Source organism: Cygnus olor, chromosome 28 (assembly GCF_009769625.2).
Source record: "Cygnus olor isolate bCygOlo1 chromosome 28, bCygOlo1.pri.v2, whole genome shotgun sequence".
NCBI lineage: Eukaryota > Metazoa > Chordata > Aves > Anseriformes > Anatidae > Cygnus > Cygnus olor.
This window is the reverse complement of record NC_049196.1, coordinates 2,099,063-2,122,728: the sequence shown is the minus strand read 5'-3', so window position 1 is coordinate 2,122,728 and position 23,666 is coordinate 2,099,063. Positions and strand designations below refer to the sequence as shown.

The following is a 23,666-nucleotide window of genomic DNA, read 5'->3' as shown; positions in this document are numbered from 1 at the left end:
TGTCAAATTATTACTCTGCTGGCTTTAGAAATGTCATCCCATGTTAGATTGGGGCTTATGTAATTGGGAAGCATGTGTGCAATAACACAGTACCAGACAGTACAGCAGCAGCATAAAAAATAGCGCATGATACTGTATACATGCTCTGAAACAAACAAACAAACAAAAAACAGTCATCATCTTCTTTCTAGACTGATAAACTTGCATCTGTTAATCTCTGAACAGATTGAAGAATTTGGTCCCATGGACAGAAGTGGGACACTCTTTGCTCTTGCTGTCAGTAAAGGCGTATTTCAATGCCAAACTTTATAAAACTGAAATCAAAATTATAGTGTCTGCTGTGCCTGCAGGGATTACAGAAGACAGAAAGGTTCTGAAGGACAAGAGCTTTTAAAGCGTTCTCAGGCTCCCTGGAGGACCCGAGACATTCTTGCACAATTACTAACTAGCTCCTGCATTTTTTTTTTATTTTTTTTTTAATTCTTCTCTTTTTGCATATGGCTGTGTTCCAACTAGTAAAATTGTTTTGTTTACTGTTTATGTTTATTGCCTGGACTTATCCTGGTGTTAGATGAAAACCACGATCCATGGTGTCTCTTTCATCTTTATGGTTTGCATCCTTTAAATATGCCTGGCTCCATAATACCAACTCCACCTTCCCAAGATGTGGATGAGTCAAAATTCAATTTGGTTAGGAATTTTGTCTGCTCTTCAGCATTTTGGTCACACTGGCTCATCAGAGCAACGTCATAGCAAGAACTTTTAATTTAAGACCTGAGTGTGCAATTTCATCCCTGATAAGTGACTGTGAGATTTAGGTTTGCTACTCTTTGTAATATTCCAATGAGCAATATCCCAAAGCTCCTGGGATGATGAGATTGAATCAGTGGAGCTAATTTGACACATGAACACCTTCAGGAGAGAAATTGTGACTCTCTTATCATCACCGTACCTTTTGATGAGCTTTTTTATTATTATTATTATTATTTATTTATTTTTAATACATGCTTCTATCATGGTCAAGAAATAGCTACTTCTACAGAGGAATATGTATTTTAACATTCTGACACCACAGTGGTGTGTTTGTATGTGTGTATTGGTAAGGGTATTGGAGAATAACCGATAAATCTCAAGGGACAGGAGAGCTTCAGACAGTAGTGTCACTGGTTGGGGCAGTATGGGTAATGTCATCTCATACCTAAGGACATCCAGTGACTGATGCTTGGAATGAGATTTTTGAAGCATGTGATTTTATGCAGACAAATTAAATTTTGAGGAAAAAATGGAATGACTCCAGCTTCTGAAGCCATATAATGTGATGCAGTTTGGGAACTTTATTAGTAGTCCTGGTCACATTTTGAACACTGACTATGTTCAAATAATGTCACACACCTTCAAATCTTCTGTTAACTCAATTTTTGCATGTCTGAGCCATTGATGAAAATTTGTTGTGAACTTTGAAGACCTTTGTTCTTGAAAACTGTGCAATCAGCATTTATTTCCCAGGAGATCTTCATGAAGATACTCACAGTTTAGATATAATTTACATGTCTCTAAGGGATTTAAACATTAGGAGTGGGAGATTGGAGTACTGCTCTCTGCCCTAAAGTCTGCTTATACATTGTATACAATTACTTCTTAATCTAGAAATTGTCTTTGAAAAAGAAATTGAAATGTTGCACGTTGCAACGTTCTTTAAGACCATGCAAAATGAAGACAAAGTTATTCGCTTTCAAGCAAGGAAGGAAAAAAAAATATATATATATATTATACACTTCTGTAGGTAGCTACCATTAATTTGGAGTATAATTTTGTATAATATTGGAAGACAGGGTAGGGGAAAAGAATTATGTAGCTGCAAATGTAAAACCTGTGACTTTAATGACCCCATAGGTAAGCTTGCTCAAAACTTTGAGTGCCAGTGTCTCTGACTAGCCAAAAAATTCACATGCATCCTCAATTTGACCTGAGCTGCTTTCCCTAGAGTCTGATGTAGGAATAAAGTTAAAACTGCAGACTCCTTAGATGAAGGATGTTGACGCTCAGTCTCCAAATTGAAGACCTGGATCTCAAATTCCTTCATGGAAATGCACTAGCTTATATTAAATGAATAGATAAAACTGCCGACACTCTTTCATCCTGTCTCCCGAGTCAAGGAAGTAAAATAATATTTTCCCTCAAATAATAATTCCCTGTTTCCCAGGAAGTACTTTTGAGGGTGCTAAAGTGGAATCAACTCTGCTAAGGGCTTTCTGTAGCAACATGGTTATCCGAGTGTGTGCAGCTGCACAGCTGCTTGAGAGGGAATTGCTCTGGTTCCAAGTCAGAGCCAGATGTGTGAGCAACTTATGGTCTTCATGAAGTGGGAGGGGGAAGTCACAGGGCAGTTTTTATCATATGCATCTTTCCTAATATATTTATTCATCTCTGTCAAATGATGTGCACGGCATATATTGCCCTTAGGATGCAAAATAATTTCCTTAGTAGCTGAGATGAATCAGTTGATCTGACCAGGAATTAACAGGGCTCATAAGATGCTTAAGATAAAAGAAACTTCTATAGTGGGATGCATACGTTATGATGAGGAAATTAAAACAAGGCAACAGCAAGGAAAAATAAATCATCAGCTGGGAATATTTTGCATACAAGAAGTCTTTAGCAATTGGCTGGTAAATAGCTTCATGCAGAAAGTATGTCTCAGGTCCTCAGGCACTCTGGGACAGAGTATAAAAGCCAGCACAGTGCAAGTTGCTGCCATCCACATCTATTTTATTCTCCTTGGTGAAAGGGTAAGTCTGAATCTTTCTATGTCCTGAATAATTTTTTATTTTTACACTGGCCTGTTTTATACCAGTCTAAGGTTTATGCTCTTCATCAGTGTGTGTGGGAGACCTGCAAGTAGCTCTTCCCATGCAGGGAGGCAGCCGGTCTTTGAAGGGTGGCAATTGCTGGGCACAGGACTTCACTCATTTTTCAGTTGGGTCACTGGAGCATTCAGTTCCAAGATGCTGAAATCACTGCATGTGAATTGCTCAGCAACTAGAAGTGGGTGTCGAGAACCTTCACAGAGATTTTTGGCTCTTGGAGCTTTTTCTGAAGGTAGAGAGGTATGTGGACTTGAATTTTTCAAAAGAGTGCTGAGTAATATTGAAAGTGTATCCTTTCTTGCACCAGGATACCAGGAAAAATAATCCTTCTCCATCCCTAAGTACTTTGGGATCAAAAACGTTTGAATTGTCTCCTAAAATGCTCTGTATACTTTGGCACTAGATCTCCATGGCAGCACCTCAGTAGCCTGTAACTGAAATATCAGCACAGCTCCCATCTATTTTTTCTTAGCAAATAATTTGAGACAGTGTCAGCTTGCATTTCTTCCTTTAATAAACAGGCTGAAAGTTGCTTTCTCTTCAAGACTGATGTATGAGGAAATAAGCACAAAGGACAGGGGAAGAGTAAGTAAGAGTTAGGCAGAATATTTTGTTGTTTTACTATTTAAGAGGCAAGACTGTATGCGGGGAGGATACTGCCACATTATCAGGTTATGCTCCTCACTTATCACTACTGAGGAATTTTATCTTCTTCCCTCTGTTGTGGAACAAATTGCAACATGGGACAAAGTTTCTCATAACAGTATGGTCAGGACATCAGAAATACAGTCCCTTACTTCCTACCTACTGCAGGCTCCATACAACCTAGGGAGTGTTGTGAGAAATGAGCTACCAGAGACTGCTCAGGATCAGGCAGAACTGCCCCTTGAGCTGTCCTCCGTAATGGAGAGGAGTTTGGGTTTCACTGAAATCCCCTTTCAATCCAAGGCACATCAATCCAAGACACATCCAATCCAATCCAACACATCATTATTTTCTCCCCACAGTCTCTAGTTAGTTTTTGGTACTCTCCAGCATCTCAGCAGCTCAGTTACACAACTATAATTACAACTTGTTTCTTGTACTTACTGTCTTCTCTGTGTTTCAGATTTACCTCCATCCTGCAGCCATGTCCTGCTATGACCTCTGTCCTTCCAACCCCTGTGGCCCAACCCCACTTGCCAACAGCTGCAATGAGCCCTGTGTCCGGCAGTGCCAGGACTCAACATATGTGATCCAGCCCTCTCCTGTGGTGGTGACCCTGCCTGGCCCCATCCTCAGCTCCTTCCCCCAGAACACCACTGTGGGATCCTCGGCGTCTGCAGCTGTGGGGGATGCTCTCAGTGCTGGAGGGGTCCCCATCTCCTCTGGCAGCTCACTGGGACTCGGGGGCCTTGGCTATTCAGGCCTGGGTGGCCTTTATGGGAGGTCCTACCGTCGCTACAACCGCCGTGGGAGCTGTGGGCCGTGCTAAAACCCCAAGGAAAAACCACAAAGGAAAGGAACCAGAAGCTTAAAAGCAAGATCCAGACACAGGACTGAGTTCATGACCATGGCCTTACGCTAGCTGACCACCCTCAGCTTTTCCCTGAGCTAATGGGACTGCAGGAGCTTGGCATTTCTGATTTAATGCCTTTCTCTGTTATCAATGAGGTGAAAAATGTAACTTTGATTGCTGCATACTGGCATTGGGTGTCCAGCCATAAAGCATTGCCTTGAAATGGATGATTAGTTTTATCCATATTGAAACCTATTGCTTTCCTGTGCTGTATATTTTATTTTATTTTTTAGTTATTCTACTTCTTGCTCATTAAACTTATGGTGCATTATAAACATATCCTCTGATGTTTTTCCTTTCTTCTTTTCTTTGGAGCTCTTTTTTGGATAAATTTGTCAGTTTATAAGTTGTCAGTACCAGGCAGATCTTCATTTAAATCATACCATAACAATTAGTAAGGAGATAATTAAAGACATATGTAAACAGTGAGTAATACCCCTTTTTTGATAAGGTGTTTTTCCTTAGCCATGCTTCTTTCAGAACTACATTAAATATTCATTCCTGGCTAACAAACAGTGGGTAAAACAGGTGGGGAAACCTAATCCTGTCTTACAGGCAATGTCTTTTCATCTCTTGCTCTTCCAGTTCCTTAGAGCCCATAAAATCCCAGCAACCTCCTCTACTATTTTCCTGACTTGTTTTTCACACTATGAAGGAGAATTACCAATAAGAAAAATGGCAGTAAATAATAGCAAAAACATTAAAAATTAACAAATTAGAGAAGAAAAATATGTATGATTCTTCCTTTGTTTCCTTGTTTGTTTAGGAATACTGAAATTAAGGGGTAATTGGTTACTAAATCATGTAGTGATTAGGGGACCTTTGAGGTGTCACCAGAAATCCTCAGAGCAATAACAATTACCCCTCCTGTTCTAAACCTTGGGGAAGATAATGACTTCTGAATTGCTAAACAAATATTCATTAGCACAATGCTGATGCCTTAAGGATCCCAGTTAAATTTCATTCTACAATTTGAAAAGACATGGACCAGGGCAGATTTTCTGATAAGTTAACTCAGCACACTAGGGAGCTTTGCTCCCAGAGGAGGCTGAGGGACAAATGAAAACCAAGGAGTCTCACATGCAACACCACAGGACTTTATTGTGACAGGGAAGCATAGCAGGCGATTACAGAAACTCAAGGTGATCCAAGGGGAAAGGCTTGATGCAGGTACTGCGTCGTGGGTACTGGTGCCCTGCTCGGGGCCCCAGGGCCAGTCGAGGTGGCAGGAGGCTGCAGGGGACGCCGAGGCAGCAGCCAGGGCACACTGTGGCACAGGGCAGTGGGACATTGGGCACATAGCCACATCCAGTCCCCAGGCCCCGGCAGCTGATGGGTGCTGCTGGTCCCCAGGGTTCTTGCTCCATGTCCCCATGCCAGGGTCCTTGCTTCAGGGCTGTTGCTGGCTCTGGGCATGGCTGCGGTGGCCTTAGAAAGACCCACAGCTACCGCGGCGGGACCTTCTCCACCTGGTACCAGGGAGGCAATAGCCCATGCCAGAGGAGGAGAGGCCAGAGCTGTAGGACCTGCCAAAATTGCCAAAGCCACTAGAGCCATACAGGCCCCCGTAGCCCAGGGAGCCCCCGTAGCTCAAGTCATCCCCATAACCTAGGCAGCTCCCATAGCCCAGGGACCCGCCATAGCCCCCCAGGCCAAAGGAGCTCCCGTAGCCCTGGGACCCACCGTAGCCCCCCAGGCCAAAGGAGCTCCCATAGCCCTGGGACCCGCCATAGCTCCCCAGGCCAAAGGAGCCCCTATAGCCCAGGGAGCTGCCATAGCCCCCCAAGCCCATAGAGCCCCCGTAGCCCTGGACCCCCCCCAGGCCAAAGGAGCCCCCAAAGCCTCGGGACCCTCCAAAACCAAAGGGGCCCCCATAGCCCAGGGAGCTTCGGGAGCTGAAGGAGCCCCCCAGAGTGGCTGGGCCCGAGGATCCCACAATGCTCTCCTGAGGAAAAGAGCTGAGCACAGGGCCCGGGACTGTCACCACTGCCGGCGGGGGGATGATCACAGCTCTGGAGGGGGGACACTGCTGCACGCATGGCTCATTGTAGCTCTCGGCAATTGGCTGAGGGCAGGTCACCCCGTAGGGTCTGTAGGACTCCGTGGAGCAAGACATCCTTCTTGTGGTGGTTGTGAGTCTGCAGTGCACAGCAGGAAGCAGGTTTAAGGTAAATGGACAAGCCTTAGAGCTTTACTATGAGGAGATGAACCAAGATTTCTAAGTGTTGCATGCGTTTCTGAATCACCAGAAGTTAAGAGTAAATTTATATACATAACAAATGAAACTCTTCCTTGTATCAACTGCCCTTATACTATCTTTAATCTTATCATGATCGGCTTTGTAAAAAATCTGATGTGAAACACAAATTCTGTTCTGGAGAAATTACTAGGTGCCAGACCGGAGTAACTCAACGATCTGTCTCCAGCGTTTTGTACTGCTGAGGTACAAAATGCTGGAGACAGGTACGTTTTGTAATGCTGTCTCCAGCATTTTGTACTGCACTCACAAGGTATAAGAACCAGAGAAAAAGAAGTCAGTATGAATAGGAGAAAAATCTCATTGCCTGTATGTGTTAATTCAGGCTTCCTAAGGCACTTCAAGTATTCGTATTTTTCTAGCTTGAAGATTTACTTCCTATCCTAACGCAGTGACTCCTGATGCTCTGCCTGGACAGATTCATTTTCAGAATGAAACAAAGGGTATAAGTCTGTGATCACACATGCAGGAATCTTCTCCATGATAAAAGCACTGTAAAAATAAAAGGTAATGGTAGTAGAAAGACTGAGTGGAAACCACGCTTACCTTGTTTGCTGTGGAGACTGAGGCAAGAGAAGTGGATAGAAGGGCTGCAGGTAACATGAGCTTTTATATGCTTCCCCAGCCACTGTCTTTAAGCCATCATTTGTGCCTCTGGTCCTAATTTGTTACAAAACAAACATTATAGTGGGAGCTTTCATATTGCCTTGTCAGCACTGTCCCTCCCAGGAGTTACTATGGGTGTGATAGAATGCTGATGACAATCAGTTATCTGTGATTTTCATTTTAGAGGATTTATGAAACTTGCATCCAAACGGATGCATCCTGTACAGTCATTGACCGAAAGCCAGAGCAAGAAACATGCGTCATGTTAGTCCCATTTTAATGTTTGGGATAGTACCTGCATGGCATGGGGCCCTTTCTGTGCCATGTGCAAGAACTAGGTGAAGGTCATCCAATGTGAGCTAGACATTCAGCTCTGAGAGGACACAATTTCTCCTCACACAGAATCACAGAAGGGTTCAGCTTGGAAGGGACCTCTGGAGGTCATCAGTTCCATGCCCCGGGCTCAAGCAGGGCCATCCAGAGCACGTTGCCCAGGATCATGTCCAGGCAGCTTTTGAAGATCTCCAAGAAGAGAGTCCACAACCTTCCTGGCCAACCTGTGCCAGTTCTCAGTCACTTCCAAATTAAAAAAAAAAAAGTGTTTCCAGATGTTCAGGTGGAGCCTTCTGCGTTCCAGTTTGTGTCCATTGCCTCTTGTCCTCTTGCAGTTGGTTGGGGATCTATAAACATTCTGACAGATCAGGGCAAAGGGCTGACGTTTTGCAGGCTCACTTCTGATGGAATAGATGTTGTGGTCAGACACCACCTTGGTGTCCTTTGGTTGGGTACTGAGAGGGTGGTCGGGCACTGGAACAGGCTCCCCAGGGCAGTGGTCATAGCAACAGGCCCGCTGGAGTTCAAGAAGCGTTTGGATACCGCTCTCAGACATAGGATTGGATTTTTTGGTGGTCCTGTATGGAGCCAGGAGTTTGACTCAATATGGGTCCTTGTGGGTCCCTTCCAACTTGGGAGATTCTGTGATTCTATGATCAGTATTGCTAGTAACAGCAAGAGAGCAATAGGACATGACAAAGTTTCTAGCTTGGTTTAAGCTTTTCGTTTTATGTGTAACTAATTCTGGCAGGGAGATTTGTATCTGATTTAATGCATTTCCAGTGACATAGGGGAATGATACAGTCCTGTTGTTGCTATAAATATTAACTACAACCCAAGTGGAGCTGGCATTCATCTATTGAAACATCTTCCAACATCACTCACTCAACTCTGCTGAGACAATTCAGATGACACCAGGTTAAAAGAGGGAGGCTGAGCTGAGAATGGCTGCTCCAGGGAAGCAGAAAAGGCCTTTTTGATGCCATCAGAACTGTTAATGGGGTCTCTGTCTAAAGCTAATAACCACTTGAAAATTTAATTTGGAATCTCACCTTATGCAAGTTAGAAATACATTTTAAAACAATCCTTATTTTCCTTTTTTTTTTTTTTTTTTAAATCCCCATCCCAGAAGTACTGACAACTTAAGAAAAAATGGGAAATTAAAATATATCCCTTTTAATAGCATTTTATTAATGGGATAATTCTGTGGTATCACACAATTATTTGCCAATCTGTTGTTTTCTAATTTAACAATATTTCAAAAGATAGGCTATAAATGACCTCGAAATTGTTAAATAGCTGTACCTTTGAAGTGTCATCAGGATCTGCTGATAATAATGAGAGGCACCTGGAAGATAATGACTTTAAGCTGCTTCACAAACACTCATTAATACTTAATGCTTGCAATTTCTGTTATAATCATGCTAAATGAAGAAGGGCAGGATTTGGAAGCTCCCTTGTTATGAAACAGCATCATTCAAAAATATGCCAACCAACGTCACTCATTTTGCTTCCATAATCAGGCTGTGATTTTTAAATTTGACACTTGCAACAATTTGATTTTCATTCATAATGTCAAGCTCTTTATTCTAATAAATATTAATAAGTTTGGGGAGATTACAATGTCCATGCTATGGGTGCAAATAGTAGCTTCATCTCCCTTTATGAGCCTGTATTTTGGTAATATGCCTGAAATTCTAATACCTTAAATTCTAAGGAAAAAATAAGAGCCCCCTTAAAGGTTACCTGAATTTTCAGGCTGAACAAGTTATCCATCCATGTTCTGAAAAACAAAAGGTCTCAAACTGATGTCCTAAATTCTCTCCTCTCATAGTCTCCAGATCTCATGCTGTCACCCCTACATGAACCCCTCTCTTACACATGAAGCTGTACACTATGACACAGAGCACTTGGTCCACACACCTCTAAATTGATGCTCTTGCACAAGATTTGCATGCTGATGGTAGCACGTCGGTGTAGAACAATCCTACAACAATTGAATATGAATTTTTAGTAGGTGTTTGTGAAGCCTCTTATCATTCCTAGGAAGATCTGGAACATCTCTGAGATGTGTCACTGACATTTCAAAGACAACAGTAAAATAACAATAGAAGCCACTTTATAATTCATCAGTAATTAATGTCATTTGGGTTGCAAACAAAGATAAAAAAAAAAATGTTTCTAAACCAGATGTGGATACCTGAAATTCTCCTTTGTACTACCTCTTTCTCCCCTTTTTATCCACTTTCAGTGCGTTTCACCTTCCAAAATGACTCCTAGTTGCTGTTGTAACTATTTTCAAAAAAAAAAAAAGGCTGTTTTGAAGTGGCTGACTGGGGGATGCTTTGCCACTCCTTCTATACTTGAATATTTATTGTTCTTCACACTAAAGGTCTTGAGAGAGATATAAAAAAAAAAAAAAAAGTTTGTTCTTTTTGATAATTTTTTTAAACCATTTCTCCTCCAAATTTCTGATAGAGGTAGTTGCTATGTGAATTAAAGTAGTTTATTCAATGCATTCACTTCAGTAGCAACAATGTTTACCACTGTATCTCTAGATATCTTTTATGGTCTCCCCTGAGTGCATTACGCTGGAGGCAAGCAGCAGAGCTAGTGATTGGTCTATAATGAGATATTCAAGACCACAGACCCAAATTATTTAAAGGCCCCATCATTTCCTATCCTGTGATGCAACTTCAGATGTCAGATTCGATTTGCCGCACTGAGCAGCCCAAATGATGACAGTCATTGTAAGTTCACTATCTGAAAAAAACAACAACAACAACAACAAAAAGTAAAACCTTTATATAGCAAATATTGACTAGTAGCAAATGTGTTATCTGTGGCTTATTTTTAACCAGTAAGGCACATAGTCATGTTACATAAAACATGTATGTGTTATATAAAACTTAAAGTGTACTTAAATAACAGATGCGCCAATGCTGGTGCTGGGCACTAGATGACTGGAAGATCCCATCATTCATCAATCCAATGCCCATGACTTGGTACTGGCATTGTATCACACCTTTTTTTTCAAAGATGGGGAGTGGCAGTGCAAAGCAAGCAAAAATAAATCCCTCAATATCAAGGTTGTTTTGTTACTATGTAAGACCTAAGGCACAAAGGGTGTATCATATCCTGTAAGCAGTTTGAGAAATGTATAAAAGCTCTCCCTACTCCAAGCCTCTCCATCCACTTCTCCTGGCTTATTCTCCTTGGTGAACAGGGTAAGTCCTATTTGGCTCAACCTCTGTCCTTCTCAAGCTTTTTTCAATTAATGCTAAATCATATGTGATGCTATGGAATGGCAGGCTTGGAGAACTGCAGGTGTTGGAAGGTCTCCTTACAACGAAATGGGCAATTATATAATGTTACTTTGACTATCCATTTCCCAGGCATTTTAGTTCCAATTCAGGAGCTACATGCACTAGGAAATTTAAAAGTATCAGAGGGAGCATAGTAAATAGCTCTTGTGGTAGCATTTGCCCCATAAGAACAAATGTTCACACTTGGAAGTTGGGTACTACTAGAGAAGCAATTTGAACATAGAGAAATGACTGGGTATAACTGACACTTCCTTTCTTAACCTACTGTAAATATACTAGCAAATTTTCATTTGTTTCAGCTGTGCTTATAAATTAGATTCATTAGATTCCTCATAGTGAAGCTCTAAGGCTTGTCCATTTACCTTAAACCTGCTTCCTGCTGTGCACTGCAGACTCACAACCACCACAAGAAGGATGTCTTGCTCCACGGAGTCCTACAGACCCTACGGGGTGACCTGCCCTCAGCCAATTGCCGAGAGCTACAATGAGCCATGCGTGCAGCAGTGTCCCCCCTCCAGAGCTGTGATCATCCCCCCGCCGGCAGTGGTGACAGTCCCGGGCCCTGTGCTCAGCTCTTTTCCTCAGGAGAGCATTGTGGGATCCTCGGGCCCAGCCACTCTGGGGGGCTCCTTCAGCTCCCGAAGCTCCCTGGGCTATGGGGGCCCCTTTGGTTTTGGAGGGTCCCGAGGCTTTGGGGGCTCCTTTGGCCTGGGGGGGGTCCAGGGCTACGGGGGCTCTCTGGGCTTGGGGGGCTATGGCAGCTCCCTGGGCTATAGGGGCTCCTTTGGCCTGGGGGGCTATGGCGGGTCCCAGGGCTATGGGAGCTCCTTTGGCCTGGGGGGCTACGGTGGGTCCCAGGGCTACGGGAGCTCCTTTGGCCTGGGGGGCTATGGCGGGTCCCTGGGCTATGGGAGCTGCCTAGGTTATGGGGATGACTTGAGCTACGGGGGCTCCCTGGGCTACGGGGGCCTGTATGGCTCTAGTGGCTTTGGCAATTTTGGCAGGTCCTACAGCTCTGGCCTCTCCTCCTCTGGCATGGGCTATTGCCTCCCTGGTACCAGGTGGAGAAGGTCCCGCCGCGGTAGCTGTGGGTCTTTCTAAGGCCACCGCAGCCATGCCCAGAGCCAGCGACAGCCCTGAAGCAAGGACCCTGGCATGGGGACATGGAGCAAGAACCCTGGGGACCAGCAGCACCCATCAGCTGCCGGGGCCTGGGGACTGGATGTGGCTATGTGCCCAATGTCCCACTGCCCTGTGCCACAGTGTGCCCTGGCTGCTGCCTCGGCGTCCCCTGCAGCCTCCTGCCACCTCGACTGGCCCTGGGGCCCCGAGCAGGGCACCAGTACCCACGACGCAGTACCTGCATCAAGCCTTTCCCCTTGGATCACCTTGAGTTTCTGTAATCGCCTGCTATGCTTCCCTGTCACAATAAAGTCCTGTGGTGTTGCATGTGAGACTCCTTGGTTTTCATTTGTCCCTCAGCCTCCTCTGGGAGCAAAGCTCCCTAGTGTGCTGAGTTAACTTTTTTTTTTCCCAGTTTCCTCTGGGAACAAAATTAGCTCTTGTACAGAACATGGTATCTGGATTCCCTCAGGAATCCAAACGTTATGTGAAAAAATGAACTGTTATTCAGACTTTCATGCAATTCTTAGGTGTGTCCATTTAATTTATTATTATTAATACTACTACTAATAATAATGATTATTGTTTTCTAGGACTTTAGTCAGTAGGTATTCTGCAGAACTGTCAGTGGCCTTAAAATGGCCTACACATCAGTTTCTGCATTTGTGTTTTTATGTGGAAACATACTGGGTGCAGTATGGTGTTTTGTTTTTTTTTTTCCTGTGCAGGAAATATTTTATTATTTTATTTTATTTTATTTTATTTTATTTTATTTTATTTTATTTTATTTTATTTTTATTTCCACTTTTACAAGTTGTCCTGGTATATTATCCTATTACCCTTTGAAGGTTAGGATGTAAAGTGTGAATTGTGTGTTGAGCTCAGACGAGTTCATAGACCCTGCTCTGACCTGCTTGGCAGCAGAGCTCTTACATGACGAAGAAAAAGTGTGGAGGTAGCTTTTTTTTTTTTTTTTTTTTTTTTTTTTGTCTTTAGCTTTAACTGTTCTTGTTGTAAGACAACAGTAGACAAGGGAACAAGGGGAAAAGCCCACCAATGGTAAGAGTGGGATTTGTGCAAGCTTTGTGAGCTACTTTTGCCTATCAGTGATGGGTATGGAAACCTGATACCAAGAGCTGAACTTCCCAACCTGTAAGACTGTTACAAAGACATGACTGGGGCTGGGGGAGCAGAAATCTGATTGCATTACGCATCAAAACTGCAAAGACAGTGAAAGTTGGAGGAAAACAATAAAATTCATTGACATGGTTTAAAATCCCTGCATTTTTTAAATTAATCTGTGAGAAATATCCTCAACTAGCATGAAATGAGAAACGAGACAGGAGGAATTTAGATAAATAGTCTGAGGTGTTTAATGCGTCATCAACAGGGATGCTCCTGCTGTCTTGGCCTGCAGCTACTTTAGAGGAGCTGGCTGTACCAGTGGGAGGAGAAGTGGGAGGAGAAGGGGCTGGAGTACCTGTTGCTGAGCGTGGAGAGGGCTGAGCTCCCGTACCTGCAGCCAAGAAGTGCACCAGAGTTATACAGAGTTCTGCTGCAGAGGCTCCCCGAGCTGATGCATGCACCAGAGGTGGAAGAGCCCCCGAAGGCGGGTGCCCCGGAGGAGCCCACCACGGCTTGCTGGGGGAAGGAGCTGAGGATGGGGCCGGGGAAGGTGACGACAACAGGGGGGCAGCTGGATGAAGGCCGTCGAGTTGGGGCACTGTCACGCGCACAGCTCGTTGCAGCTCTCAGCGATGGGCTGGGGAATGGCGACGCTGGTTTTCGGTGGGTACAGGTCGTAGCAAGCCATCTTGCAGGATGAAGGTCAGACTGCAAGCCCCAAGATGTGGCTTTGCTTGAAATAGAGTGTTTACTTATATCCCCCAGAATGCCACTGAACAAAGCTGAAAAAGTGGTCATTTATTAGATGTATCTTAAACTTCATAGAATATTAAAATAATGATCTGAAATAACATTGTTTTCATCTGTGATTTTTAATCTTCTTGGCTTAGAATATCCAAATTTTGTTTATGAGGAATGAGTTTCTGCATTCACACCCATTCCCCTAATCCTGCATTCAGCCTTGCTTTCACTAACAGTATAGTTACAGAGATAAACCACCTAATGCTGCTCAAAATCTGAGTATGCCTATAGGAAACACAAGAAATCTAAAAACCATACTCACTAAGCTCAGCAAGGTGAATAAGCCCCAGAAAGTGTCTGGATGTACTCAGGGGCTAAAGTTTATATAGAGTTTCTTGGCATGCCTTCAGGATTTGAAACTCATTTGGCGCTTGTCTGCTAACAGAAATTGTTTAACAGTTCTGCATGTTGAAATTTTTGTGGTTGCCATAGTTATAATTTTATTCATGTTCTCGTACCGTGTGATGGATTTCTTTAATCTTAGTTCTTAATTGGCTAGTGTAATTCCTACTATCATTACAGTGACCTGACTGGAATTACCATGTGCATTAAGCTGACTCTACATGTTACCTTGTCCTTTATGAATTTGTCATAAGTAGGGCTGCTCAAAGATTTTGTAAGACTCAGCTTTGGCTGACGTGCACATTTTTCCTTAACAGCCCTTAAAATTTATCCAGTAAATTAGTTGGAGGCAGAATGAAGCTTAGCATAGGACTACCCAGGAATCTGTGTTTTCCATCCCTAACTTTAACAGACCTTGTTAACCTCAGACGAGTTTCAAGTGATCATGAATATTAGCAGAGATCCTACAGTATACACTGTTATTCACCAACAGCTTTCCACAGTCTTTTGATCTACCTATAAATGTGCCAGCTCAATCATATGTAAAAAAATCATTTTGCTTCACTACAAGAGTTTAAATGTGCGCTGAAATTCAGCTTTAAAGGAGCCCACGGTTCTGCTGACAGTGATTTGTGTTAGGAAGTCAAAGAAATCACCAGCCAGATGTATATAAAGTCCCTCCCCTGCCCAAGATGAACCAAAACAGGTATGACTCCAAGGAGAAAAACAAATAAGCAGATGCAGGTTTTTTTTAGATGATGTCGGCATTAAACCTTACCAAGTATGTTCTGGGGCTCCTTGAAAAAAAAGTACGTTGTAGTGATTTCAGAAACTTTAATTGGTGTTCAACCTAGCTAATGTTTAGTGTTGTGTTAATGTATGAAAATGTGTTAGTGATTTAGACACTTCAGTGTTACACAATTACATCACTTTTATGTACAGGTGTCAAGGTGGTGCATGCCATTACTTTAATTAGAACACCATTGGAAGTCCTGGCTCTCATGGGTCAACATTAACACAGCTTTTCTTTTACTTCATTAAAAAAAAATCTCAATCAGATGTCACACACAGTGTGTATCAGATGAAAAAATATCTGTATTTAAAACTATACTTTGCAGAAAGAAACTCTACATACATTTGTGATCATTTATCTTCCCCCCCTATACTTTTACAGAGGATAGTCTGTATCTTCTATTCCAACTCTAATGTTTTTATCCATGTCCAAGACATTCTATGGACTCTTTCCATTGGCAACGCTAAGAAGATGCCCTGAGCTGATCTGGACTTAATTCCTGCAGTACCTAAGCTGAATATTTCTAGTTTTGATACAGCTTGACTCATATTTTTTTTTCTCTTCATGTAATAAAGAAATTGATTAGATTTCTGATTTTTTTTTTTCTCCTTGGAATTTGGTAGGACTTGTGGCTGGGGAAGAAAGTGGAAACTGCTGGCTAAAAATCAGTGTTTTCCCAATAAGCTCCGCCTTGCATTTATTGCAGGGGAAGACAAAAATCTCTCTCCAGGCATAGAAAGTGAATTACTGCAATCTACATTTTACCCAGTCTCTAAGGATGACTTCCTTGCCCACATTTATAGTTTACCATGATGTTTACAAGTCAGAGCAAGTTGTGGCTTATTACTCTCTCTGGGCAACAAGCTCTCCCCACATCCAAGACCTCCATTTCCTCTCTCCACTTGCTAGCCTTACTTTATGTATAAAAACATTGTTATTTAAATGTTCTTCCAATTCTAAAATGTCTTTTGGGGGTTCCCGTGGGAAAAAAAAAAAAGTGATTACTACAGATTTTCTCAGGCTTCTAAGGAACAAAGGATATCAAAGCAGTTTAGAAACACTGACTAATGATTTATGCAAGTAGACTGTTTTGTTATAATGCAATGTGCATGTCCCAGGGGTGAGTAATAGCATCAGGCTAAACAGAGAGCCCTATCACTCCCCTAATCAGAATATGGTCTGTAGCCGCTGGAGCTGGCCAGCTCTGTCTCTGCCCTACTTTCCCTTTTGTGTCATCCAGAGCAGTCTGCTCCTCTCCCAGAGTGTCAACAAACATCTTCAGCAGGAGCGTGGATCCTGCAGTACAAACTTCCCATTCTTTCCATTGTCTCTCTAGATCTTTAAACAACTAGGAAGGGTGAAGTTGTAAAGCTGGATGATAAAGAAGTGAGATTAAGAGAGTTGAAAGGGGATGTTTTAAAAACTGAATATCATTCCTGCACTTTAGAGACAGCAGTATTGGAGTTATTATCATCTTAAAACAACTCTCTAAACTGTAGCTGTGTGTCAAATATTATTATTAGAGAAAATTCTGAATCTGTTTTCATAGTAGATACAGAAAGTGAAGGTTTTATAAAATACCAGACGCATCACCCAGAGGTAACTCATTATGCATCTTAAAGAATATAGATTACTGTATGATAATGAAAATCAACTATAGATATCAGAAAAGAAAGGAGGAAAAAAATGTACAGTAGTAAGATGCAAGAGGTAATTTTTGAACTTAAAAAAAATTGAAAAGGAGGTAAATATGAACAAGATGAAGACAGTTACACTTAATCTTCAAATCTGTCTCTCTCTCATTACTAAATACTTAACTGACACAGAATAAAAAGCACTACTCAAAATGATTGATACTAGAAACTACAACAAGAAAGAATGTACCATGTTGCTGAAAGGATGCAGAAAAAACTGGCTGTGGCAAATAAACAGAGAGTCTTGCAACTGTGGCAAATAAGCAGAGAGTCTTTAGCCTTATGGACGAATACAGATCCACATGAATACACAAGAAGGCTACATATGGAAAAAGAAAACGAAAAGGAAAAAAAAAGAAAAAAGAAAAAAAAAAAACAAGAAGAAAAGATTTATTGGGAAACACAAGTAAAACGAAATCAGAAAACAATAAAAGATGAGGGTGACAAGACTAAAAAACACCAACAAGATTATGCACATATCTACCATTGCAATTATCAACATTAAAGTTCAAACACAGCTAAATATGTTTCAAGAAAAAAAAAAAAAAGAATAAGCAAACCATTAAAAGGTAAGCAAGATATAAAAAGGACCACATGCAACATGAGAAAGTAGATATAAGAACAAATATTGAGAAAGGAAGATCAAAACATTTTAGAAAATAAAAATGGATGTATCTTTTGGGATCAGTAGCACCTAGAAATGTCTAACAAGTATGCGAGCTGTGAGGCTGGCTTTACCAGGCCCACAGGTGTACACGGCCTCATGCAGTAGAGCAAGGAGGAGAGGCAAGAGGCGGGGAGAATGAGAGCTGCAGAGGGGGCAGGGCACAGACGAGCATGCCAGAAGGGTAATTACAGGGACTGAGAGAGGGTTGGGTGCTGTAGAAGAAGAAGAAACAGCGACAGCAGACCAGCCAGTACTGACAAGAAAGAGCTCATTCACTGCTCAAAGGAAGGCAATGCTGCAGACCGATTGACCACTGAGGGAGAAGACGATTTGTCCTTCCTGCCAGGCAGCAGCAGATCCAGCCTGGGTGCCACTTCGGACTTTCTGCAGCTTTGCTTTATACCCAACACATCTCCTGCTCTCTGCCCTGACCCAGCAGCACCATAAAAAAGGCCCTCTCTGCTATGACTGCTCCCCTCACCCCTCATGACCCAACAGGGCCCTGGGCCTCTCAGCACCAGCATTTGCCCTCCCCAGGAGCCTCTGCTACGCCCCCCCACTGCTGCTTTCCTGACTCGGAACACAGAGAGAGGAATAGAGAGACAGGAGTGGATGCAGGAAACCTTTATTATGCCCAGCACGGCAGGAGAAGTGGACAGAGAGCAGGGGCAGGAGCAAGCAAGGCTGGCTGTGGCGTGTCGGGAAGGCGGAGGATCTTTTCCAGAGCGTGGCTTCTGGTTGCGCAAGCCCCGGCAGTGCGGCAGTGCGGCTCGGGAGGACTTGGCCCATGGGCCCCACAGGCCTTGAAGGGTCCTGCTCTTGCCGCAGAGAGCAGGAAGGGGGAAGGGAGAGGGGGAGAGCAGAGGGCAAACCGGGCACAAGGCCCTGGCTGTGGAGGAAGGAGGAGCAGCAGAGGGTGGGAGAGGCCAAAGGGGCCAGCACTGCTGTTGCCCAGGCCTTGGCTGGGGCTGCAGATGCTCAGCGCTCCTCAGCACCCCATGCCCACGAGGTCAGCCATGCGTCGGGGCAGCTGGCAGGGGGTGTGGGTCAGGGCCTGGCTTTAGCAGGGCCCACAGGTGTCCCACAGCTTCTTGCTGTAGCGTGGCAAGAGGTAGGGGCTGCAGGCGGGAGAAGCGTAGGGCCTGCCAAAGGTGCAGAGGCCCCCCGAGCCCTGGGTGGCCCCCGCGCCGTAGAGGCCCCCCAGCCCCAAGGAGCCCCCAAAGGCGGGTGCCCCGGAGGAGCCCACCACGGCTTGCTGGGGGAAGGAGCTGAGGATGGGGCCGGGGAAGGTGACGACGACGGGGGGCGGCTGGATGAAGGCCGTCGAGTCGGGGCACTGCCGCGCGCACAGCTCGTTGCAGCTCTCAGCGATGGGCTGGGGGACGGCGACGCTGGTTTTTGGCGGGCACAGGTCGTAGCAAGCCATCTTGCGGGATTGGACGGTGCTCTGCAAGAGGGCACAGAGTGCGATGCGAGGGAGCAGTAGAGGGCAGCTGCCCAGGCCGAGGCGTAGGGGCCAGGGGCAGGAGCCGGGGGAGGAGGAGAAGCGCTCGAAGACTTACCCTGTTCCCCAAGCAGAAGACGGCCAGAGCAGTGCTTGTGAGAGCCCCGCACAGGCCGAGCATTTATCCAGGCCCTGCCATTGCGCAGCGCCCGCTGGGCCAATGGGCAGAGGCGGCACTCCCTCCTGCCGAGGCCAGGCTGTCCTGCTCCTGCCCTCCCTGAGTCAGCATCCCCTGTCCGGACCAGCACAGGCCCCTTTGCTGGCTTCCCTCCCCTTTCCGCTTGGCGGGCCAAATGGGTGGTGCTGAGCAGGCAGTGCCCGAGAGGAGCGCCTTTGATTTGGCATTTCGTCACCTCGCCCCTCTGGAGATAACAACTCCAGTGCGTATGTCATGGAGGCATTGGCGCGTGGCTGCTTCTTGCCCAGCGCCGCGACCCCGCTCTGCCCTGGGGCTCTCCACAGCGGGCACGGGGCCGCCCCGAGACCAAGCCCCTGGGGAAGAGCTGTGGCACGCAGGGTGCTGGCAGCCCGCCTTTGTCACGCTCCCTGCCCTCTTAGGCACGCAGGGGATGAGACGGCAGCGGGGCTAATTTGCCCATTAGGTGAGGGCTGGCGAGCGTCCGAGCGGGGTAATTGCAGGGGCTGAGGGAGCGGGTGGGGGCTGGCGAGGAACCGGCGTCAGCACAACAGCCCCGTGGCACGCAGGGAGGAGTCCGGGGCTCGGCCACCACGGGCCACGTGCCCCCAGCGCGGCCAGCTCCTCCCCGCGCTCGCCGGCCCCCATAAAAGCGTGGTCCTGGGCAAGCGCTGGCATCCGCTGCTCCTGCCTGGCTCTGCTCGGGAAAAGGGTGGGTGGCGGGGCCTCCTCGGGCAGGGTCCGGCGTGGGGCTCCCTGGCCACGAGAGCTCTGCCGGAGGCGCTGTGGGCAGAGGGGCTCCGTGGGGGCAGGAGAGGGCCGCGGGCACACGGGGAGCAGGCGTGGAGAGCCGGGGTGGGCTGAGGAGGGAGCCCCCTGGCTGGGGCATGGGCCCTGCTCTGCCAGGGCATCTCCTCACTCACAGCACCGGCCCTGGGGGCTTTGCATTGCAGGCTCAGCTCTCTCACACCAAGATGGCTTGCAACGACCTGTACCCGCCGAAAACCAGCGTCGCCGTCCCCCAGCCCATCGCTGAGAGCTGCAACGAGCTGTGCGCGCGGCAGTGCCCCGACTCGACGGCCTTCATCCAGCCGCCCCCCGTCGTCGTCACCTTCCCCGGCCCCATCCTCAGCTCCTTCCCCCAGCAAGCCGTGGTGGGCTCCTCCGGGGCACCCGCCTTTGGGGGCTCCTTGGGGCTGGGGGGCCTCTACGGCGCGGGGGCCACCCAGGGCTCGGGGGGCCTCTGCACCTTTGGCAGGCCCTACGCCTCTCCCGCCTGCAGCCCCTACCTCTTGCCGCGCTACAGCAAGAAGCTGTGGGACACCTGTGGGCCCTGCTAAAGCCAGGCCCGTGCCACCTCTTCTCCTCCTCGTCCTTCCTCCTCCTCTTCACAGACATGTGACTCCTCCAGTGCTGCCCCCCAGGGCCCTTTCTTGGCCCTGTGCCGGCCACCGCCTGGGAGAAGCCTGAAGGAAGAACGCCTCTCTGCAAGCCCCAGGCACCAGCTGTCTGCCTGGGCCTTGCTCGCGTCTCTGTGCTTGTGTCCTTTCCTGCCTTGACAATAAAGCAAGCCTGCATCCAATGCCTGCCTCTCCGCCTTTCCTTTCCAGGCCCCGCGGGGCCTCCAGGGCTCCCTCCCCCTGCACATGGCCCCTTCGGTCTCCCAGCCCCCCGAAGAGCCAGGGCGCCCTGGCAAAAGGCCCAGGCAGCCCTGGCTCCCACACTGAGGGCTGCAGCCCATGTCCCAGGGCCCTGCCTGAAAGCAGCCTGCTCCCCGGCTCCAGCAGGGCCGTCTCCAGCCACTCCATACAAGGTCCTGAAACAGAGGGGAACCCCGAGCGAGGATCAGCAGCACGCCAACTGCCGCCTCCACGCAGCGCGACCTGAACGAAGCTTAAGCCTAGCCCAAACCACTTCCCTGCCCAGCCCGCTCCAGGGCTTACACACTCCCGTAGCTGAAGAAAGAGCTTCTCCCTAAGAGCCAACCTGAACTTCTCCCAGGGCACCGTTCAGCTCTGAGCTTTTCCCTCACAGCCCAGCAGTTAGCAGAGCTTATCTTTAGCAGGCAATTTCTATACAATTAGCAGAGCTTGCAGTCAAACCAAACTTCTAGGAACCAGCTCGGCTTCCTTGTCATCTAGGATTCTTGCATTTCCTAGACGGATCAGTCACGCGGACCCTCTGCCAAATCCTTACTAATCACCACCACACCACCACCACAGGCTAGAGCCAGTCTTGACCGGAAAGAACTCACTCTACTCAAAGGAAGAAGACAACGCCGCAGGCAGCCCTGAGCACCGAGGGAGCAGAGGCTTCTTCCTTCCAGCCAGCCAGCCAGCCAGCCAGCCAGCAGCAGCAGCTCCAGCCTGAGTGCCACTTGGGGCTTGCTGCCGCTTCCTTTTACAGCCAGTGCTCCCTGAGCTGTGCCACTTCCCTCTTCCTTAACGGGCGTCACCACACCCAAGGATCCAGCACGTGGGCTTTGTGCTAACACTGATGGGCTTAATCCCAGGGCCAGCAGGAGGCTCGCCTGGGAAGAGGTGTCACCTCAGCCTGGGGCCACAAAGGGGGAGACAGAAGGGGAGGGGGGCGACCCATGCTCAGCGCCCTTACGTCTTATGGCTGCTGCTAACCCTATTGCCAATGATCAGGAGCAGGGGGGAGCGCTCACGGCCCCAAGGCACGTTGCTGGCTCCTGCTCCACTGGGCGGCCACCAGCCCCAGGGCCATTTCTGCAAGGCTGCCCTCCAGCAAGGGACCGGCCATGCACTCACCGCGTGCAGCGCTCAGCCATCCCTGCTCTCCGGCCTCTTCCTCTGCGCTTCTTGCCAGAGACGGTGCCTCGCTTCTGCGGAGCAGCGCCACTTGGCAGAGCTGGTCGCGCTCCCGGGCAGAGAAGGCCAGGCAAAGCAGAACTGCCAGCACCTCTCCTGCTCTCTGCCCTAATGCCCTGGGCCTCTCAGCACCAGCATTTGCCCTCCCCGGGAACCTCCGCTATGCCCCCCGCACCGCTGCTTTCCTGACTCGGAACACAGGGAGAGGAAGAGAGAGACAGGAGTGGATGCAGGAAACTTTTATTGTGCCCAGCACGGCAGGAGAAGTGGACAGAGAGCAGGGGCAGGAGCCAGCGAGGCTGGCTGCGGCGTGTCGGGGGGGCAGAGGATCTTTTCCAGAGCGTGGCTTCTGGTTGCGCAAGCCCCGGCGGTGCGGCAGTGCGGCTCGGGAGGACTTGGCCCATGGGCCCCACAGGCCTTGAAGGGTCCTGCTCTTGCCGCAGAGAGCAGGAAGGGGGAAGGGAGAGGGGGAGAGCAGAGGGCAAACCGGGCACAAGGCCCTGGCTGTGGAGGAAGGAGGAGCAGCAGAGGGCGGGAGAGGCCAAAGGGGCCAGCACTGCCGTTGCCCAGGCCTTGGCTGGGGCTGCAGATGCTCAGCGCTCCTCAGCACCCCATGCCCACGAGGTCAGCCATGCGTCGGAGCAGCTGGCAGGGGGTGTGGGTCAGGGCCTGGCTTTAGCAGGGCCCACAGGTGTCCCACAGCTTCTTGCTGTAGCGCGGCAAGAGGTAGGGGCTGCAGGCGGGAGAGGCGTAGGGCCTGCCAAAGGTGCAGAGGCCCCCCGAGCCCTGGGTGGCCCCCGCGCCGTAGAGGCCCCCCAGCCCCAAGGAGCCCCCAAAGGCGGGTGCCCCGGAGGAGCCCACCACGGCTTGCTGGGGGAAGGAGCTGAGGATGGGGCCGGGGAAGGTGACGACGACGGGGGGCGGCTGGATGAAGGCCGTCGAGTCGGGGCACTGCCGCGCGCACAGCTCGTTGCAGCTCTCAGCGATGGGCTGGGGGACGGCGACGCTGGTTTTTGGCGGGCACAGGTCGTAGCAAGCCATCTTGCGGGATTGGACGGTGCTCTGCAAGAGGGCACAGAGTGCGATGCGAGGGAGCAGTAGAGGGCAGCTGCCCAGGCCGAGGCGTAGGGGCCAGGGGCAGGAGCCGGGGGAGGAGGAGAAGCGCTCAAAGACTTACCCTGTTCCCCAAGCAGAAGGCGGCCAGAGCAGTGCTTGTGAGAGCCCCGCACACGCCGAGCATTTATCCAGGCCCTGCCATTGCGCAGCGCCCGCTGGGCCAATGGGCAGAGGCGGCACTCCCTCCTGCCGAGGCCAGGCTGTCCTGCTCCTGCCCTCCCTGAGTCAGCATCCCCTGTCCGGACCAGCACAGGCCCCTTTGCTGGCTTCCCTCCCCTTTCCGCTTGGCGGGCCAAATGGGTGGTGCTGAGCAGGCAGTGCCCGAGAGGAGCGCCTTTGATTTGGCGTTTCGTCACCTCGCCCCTCTGGAGATAACAACTCCAGTGCGTACGTCATGGAGGCACTGGCGTGTGGCTGCTTCTTGCCCAGCGCCGCGACCCCGCTCTGCCCTGGGGCTCTCCACAGCGGGCACGGGGCCGCCCCGAGACCAAGCCCCTGGGGAAGAGCTGTGGCACGCAGGGTGCTGGCAGCCCGCCTTTGTCACGCTCCCTGCCCTCTTAGGCACGCAGGGGATGAGACGGCAGC

At 48.2% G+C, this 23,666-nt stretch overlaps 4 protein-coding genes and 3 pseudogenes across 4 annotated transcripts; 3 read left to right on the top strand and 4 right to left on the bottom strand.

The window, feature by feature from the left end:
- The first annotated feature begins 2,982 nt into the window (after positions 1–2,982).
- LOC121060900 (feather beta keratin-like) lies at positions 2,983–4,704 on the top strand. The gene is made up of 2 exons (XM_040539082.1): positions 2,983–3,107; positions 3,976–4,704. Exons 1-2 carry the CDS (start codon positions 3,006–3,008, stop codon positions 4,339–4,341), a joined length of 468 nt encoding a protein of 155 aa, XP_040395016.1. The 5' UTR covers positions 2,983–3,005; the 3' UTR covers positions 4,342–4,704.
- Positions 4,705–5,833: 1,129 nt separating this feature from the next.
- LOC121060896 (scale keratin-like) lies at positions 5,834–7,254 on the bottom strand. The gene is made up of 2 exons (XM_040539079.1): positions 7,229–7,254; positions 5,834–6,563 (listed from the first exon to the last, which is right to left on the bottom strand). The coding sequence occupies exon 2, from the start codon at positions 6,539–6,541 to the stop codon at positions 5,855–5,857; it is 687 nt and encodes a 228-aa protein (XP_040395013.1). The 5' UTR covers positions 6,542–6,563; positions 7,229–7,254; the 3' UTR covers positions 5,834–5,854.
- A 4,089-nt stretch (positions 7,255–11,343) lies between these two features.
- On the top strand, positions 11,344–12,396 carry LOC121060897 (scale keratin-like). The gene has a single exon (XM_040539080.1). The coding sequence runs from the start codon at positions 11,362–11,364 to the stop codon at positions 12,046–12,048; it is 687 nt and encodes a 228-aa protein (XP_040395014.1). The 5' UTR covers positions 11,344–11,361; the 3' UTR covers positions 12,049–12,396.
- Positions 12,397–13,491: 1,095 nt separating this feature from the next.
- LOC121060899 lies at positions 13,492–13,882 on the bottom strand (annotated as a pseudogene).
- Positions 13,883–18,444: 4,562 nt separating this feature from the next.
- LOC121060898 lies at positions 18,445–19,299 on the bottom strand (annotated as a pseudogene).
- A 527-nt stretch (positions 19,300–19,826) lies between these two features.
- On the top strand, positions 19,827–20,713 carry LOC121060895 (scale keratin-like). Its single transcript, XM_040539078.1, has 2 exons — positions 19,827–19,843; positions 20,085–20,713. The coding sequence occupies exon 2, from the start codon at positions 20,106–20,108 to the stop codon at positions 20,469–20,471; it is 366 nt and encodes a 121-aa protein (XP_040395012.1). The 5' UTR covers positions 19,827–19,843; positions 20,085–20,105; the 3' UTR covers positions 20,472–20,713.
- A 1,903-nt stretch (positions 20,714–22,616) lies between these two features.
- Positions 22,617–23,223, bottom strand: LOC121060891 (annotated as a pseudogene).
- Positions 23,224–23,666: the final 443 nt, after the last annotated feature.

Excerpts from the sequence above, each read along its gene's own strand:
- LOC121060900 (XM_040539082.1), top strand. The coding sequence starts at position 3,006 with ATGCTGAAATCACTGCATGTGAATTGCTCAGCAACTAGAAGTGGGTGT. Across the intron at positions 3,108-3,975 it reads CTTTTTCTGAAGGTAGAGAG|ATTTACCTCCATCCTGCAGC; the intron begins GTATGTGGACTT and ends TCTGTGTTTCAG.
- LOC121060896 (XM_040539079.1), bottom strand. The coding sequence starts at position 6,541 with ATGTCTTGCTCCACGGAGTCCTACAGACCCTACGGGGTGACCTGCCCT.
- LOC121060897 (XM_040539080.1), top strand. The coding sequence starts at position 11,362 with ATGTCTTGCTCCACGGAGTCCTACAGACCCTACGGGGTGACCTGCCCT.
- LOC121060895 (XM_040539078.1), top strand. The coding sequence starts at position 20,106 with ATGGCTTGCAACGACCTGTACCCGCCGAAAACCAGCGTCGCCGTCCCC.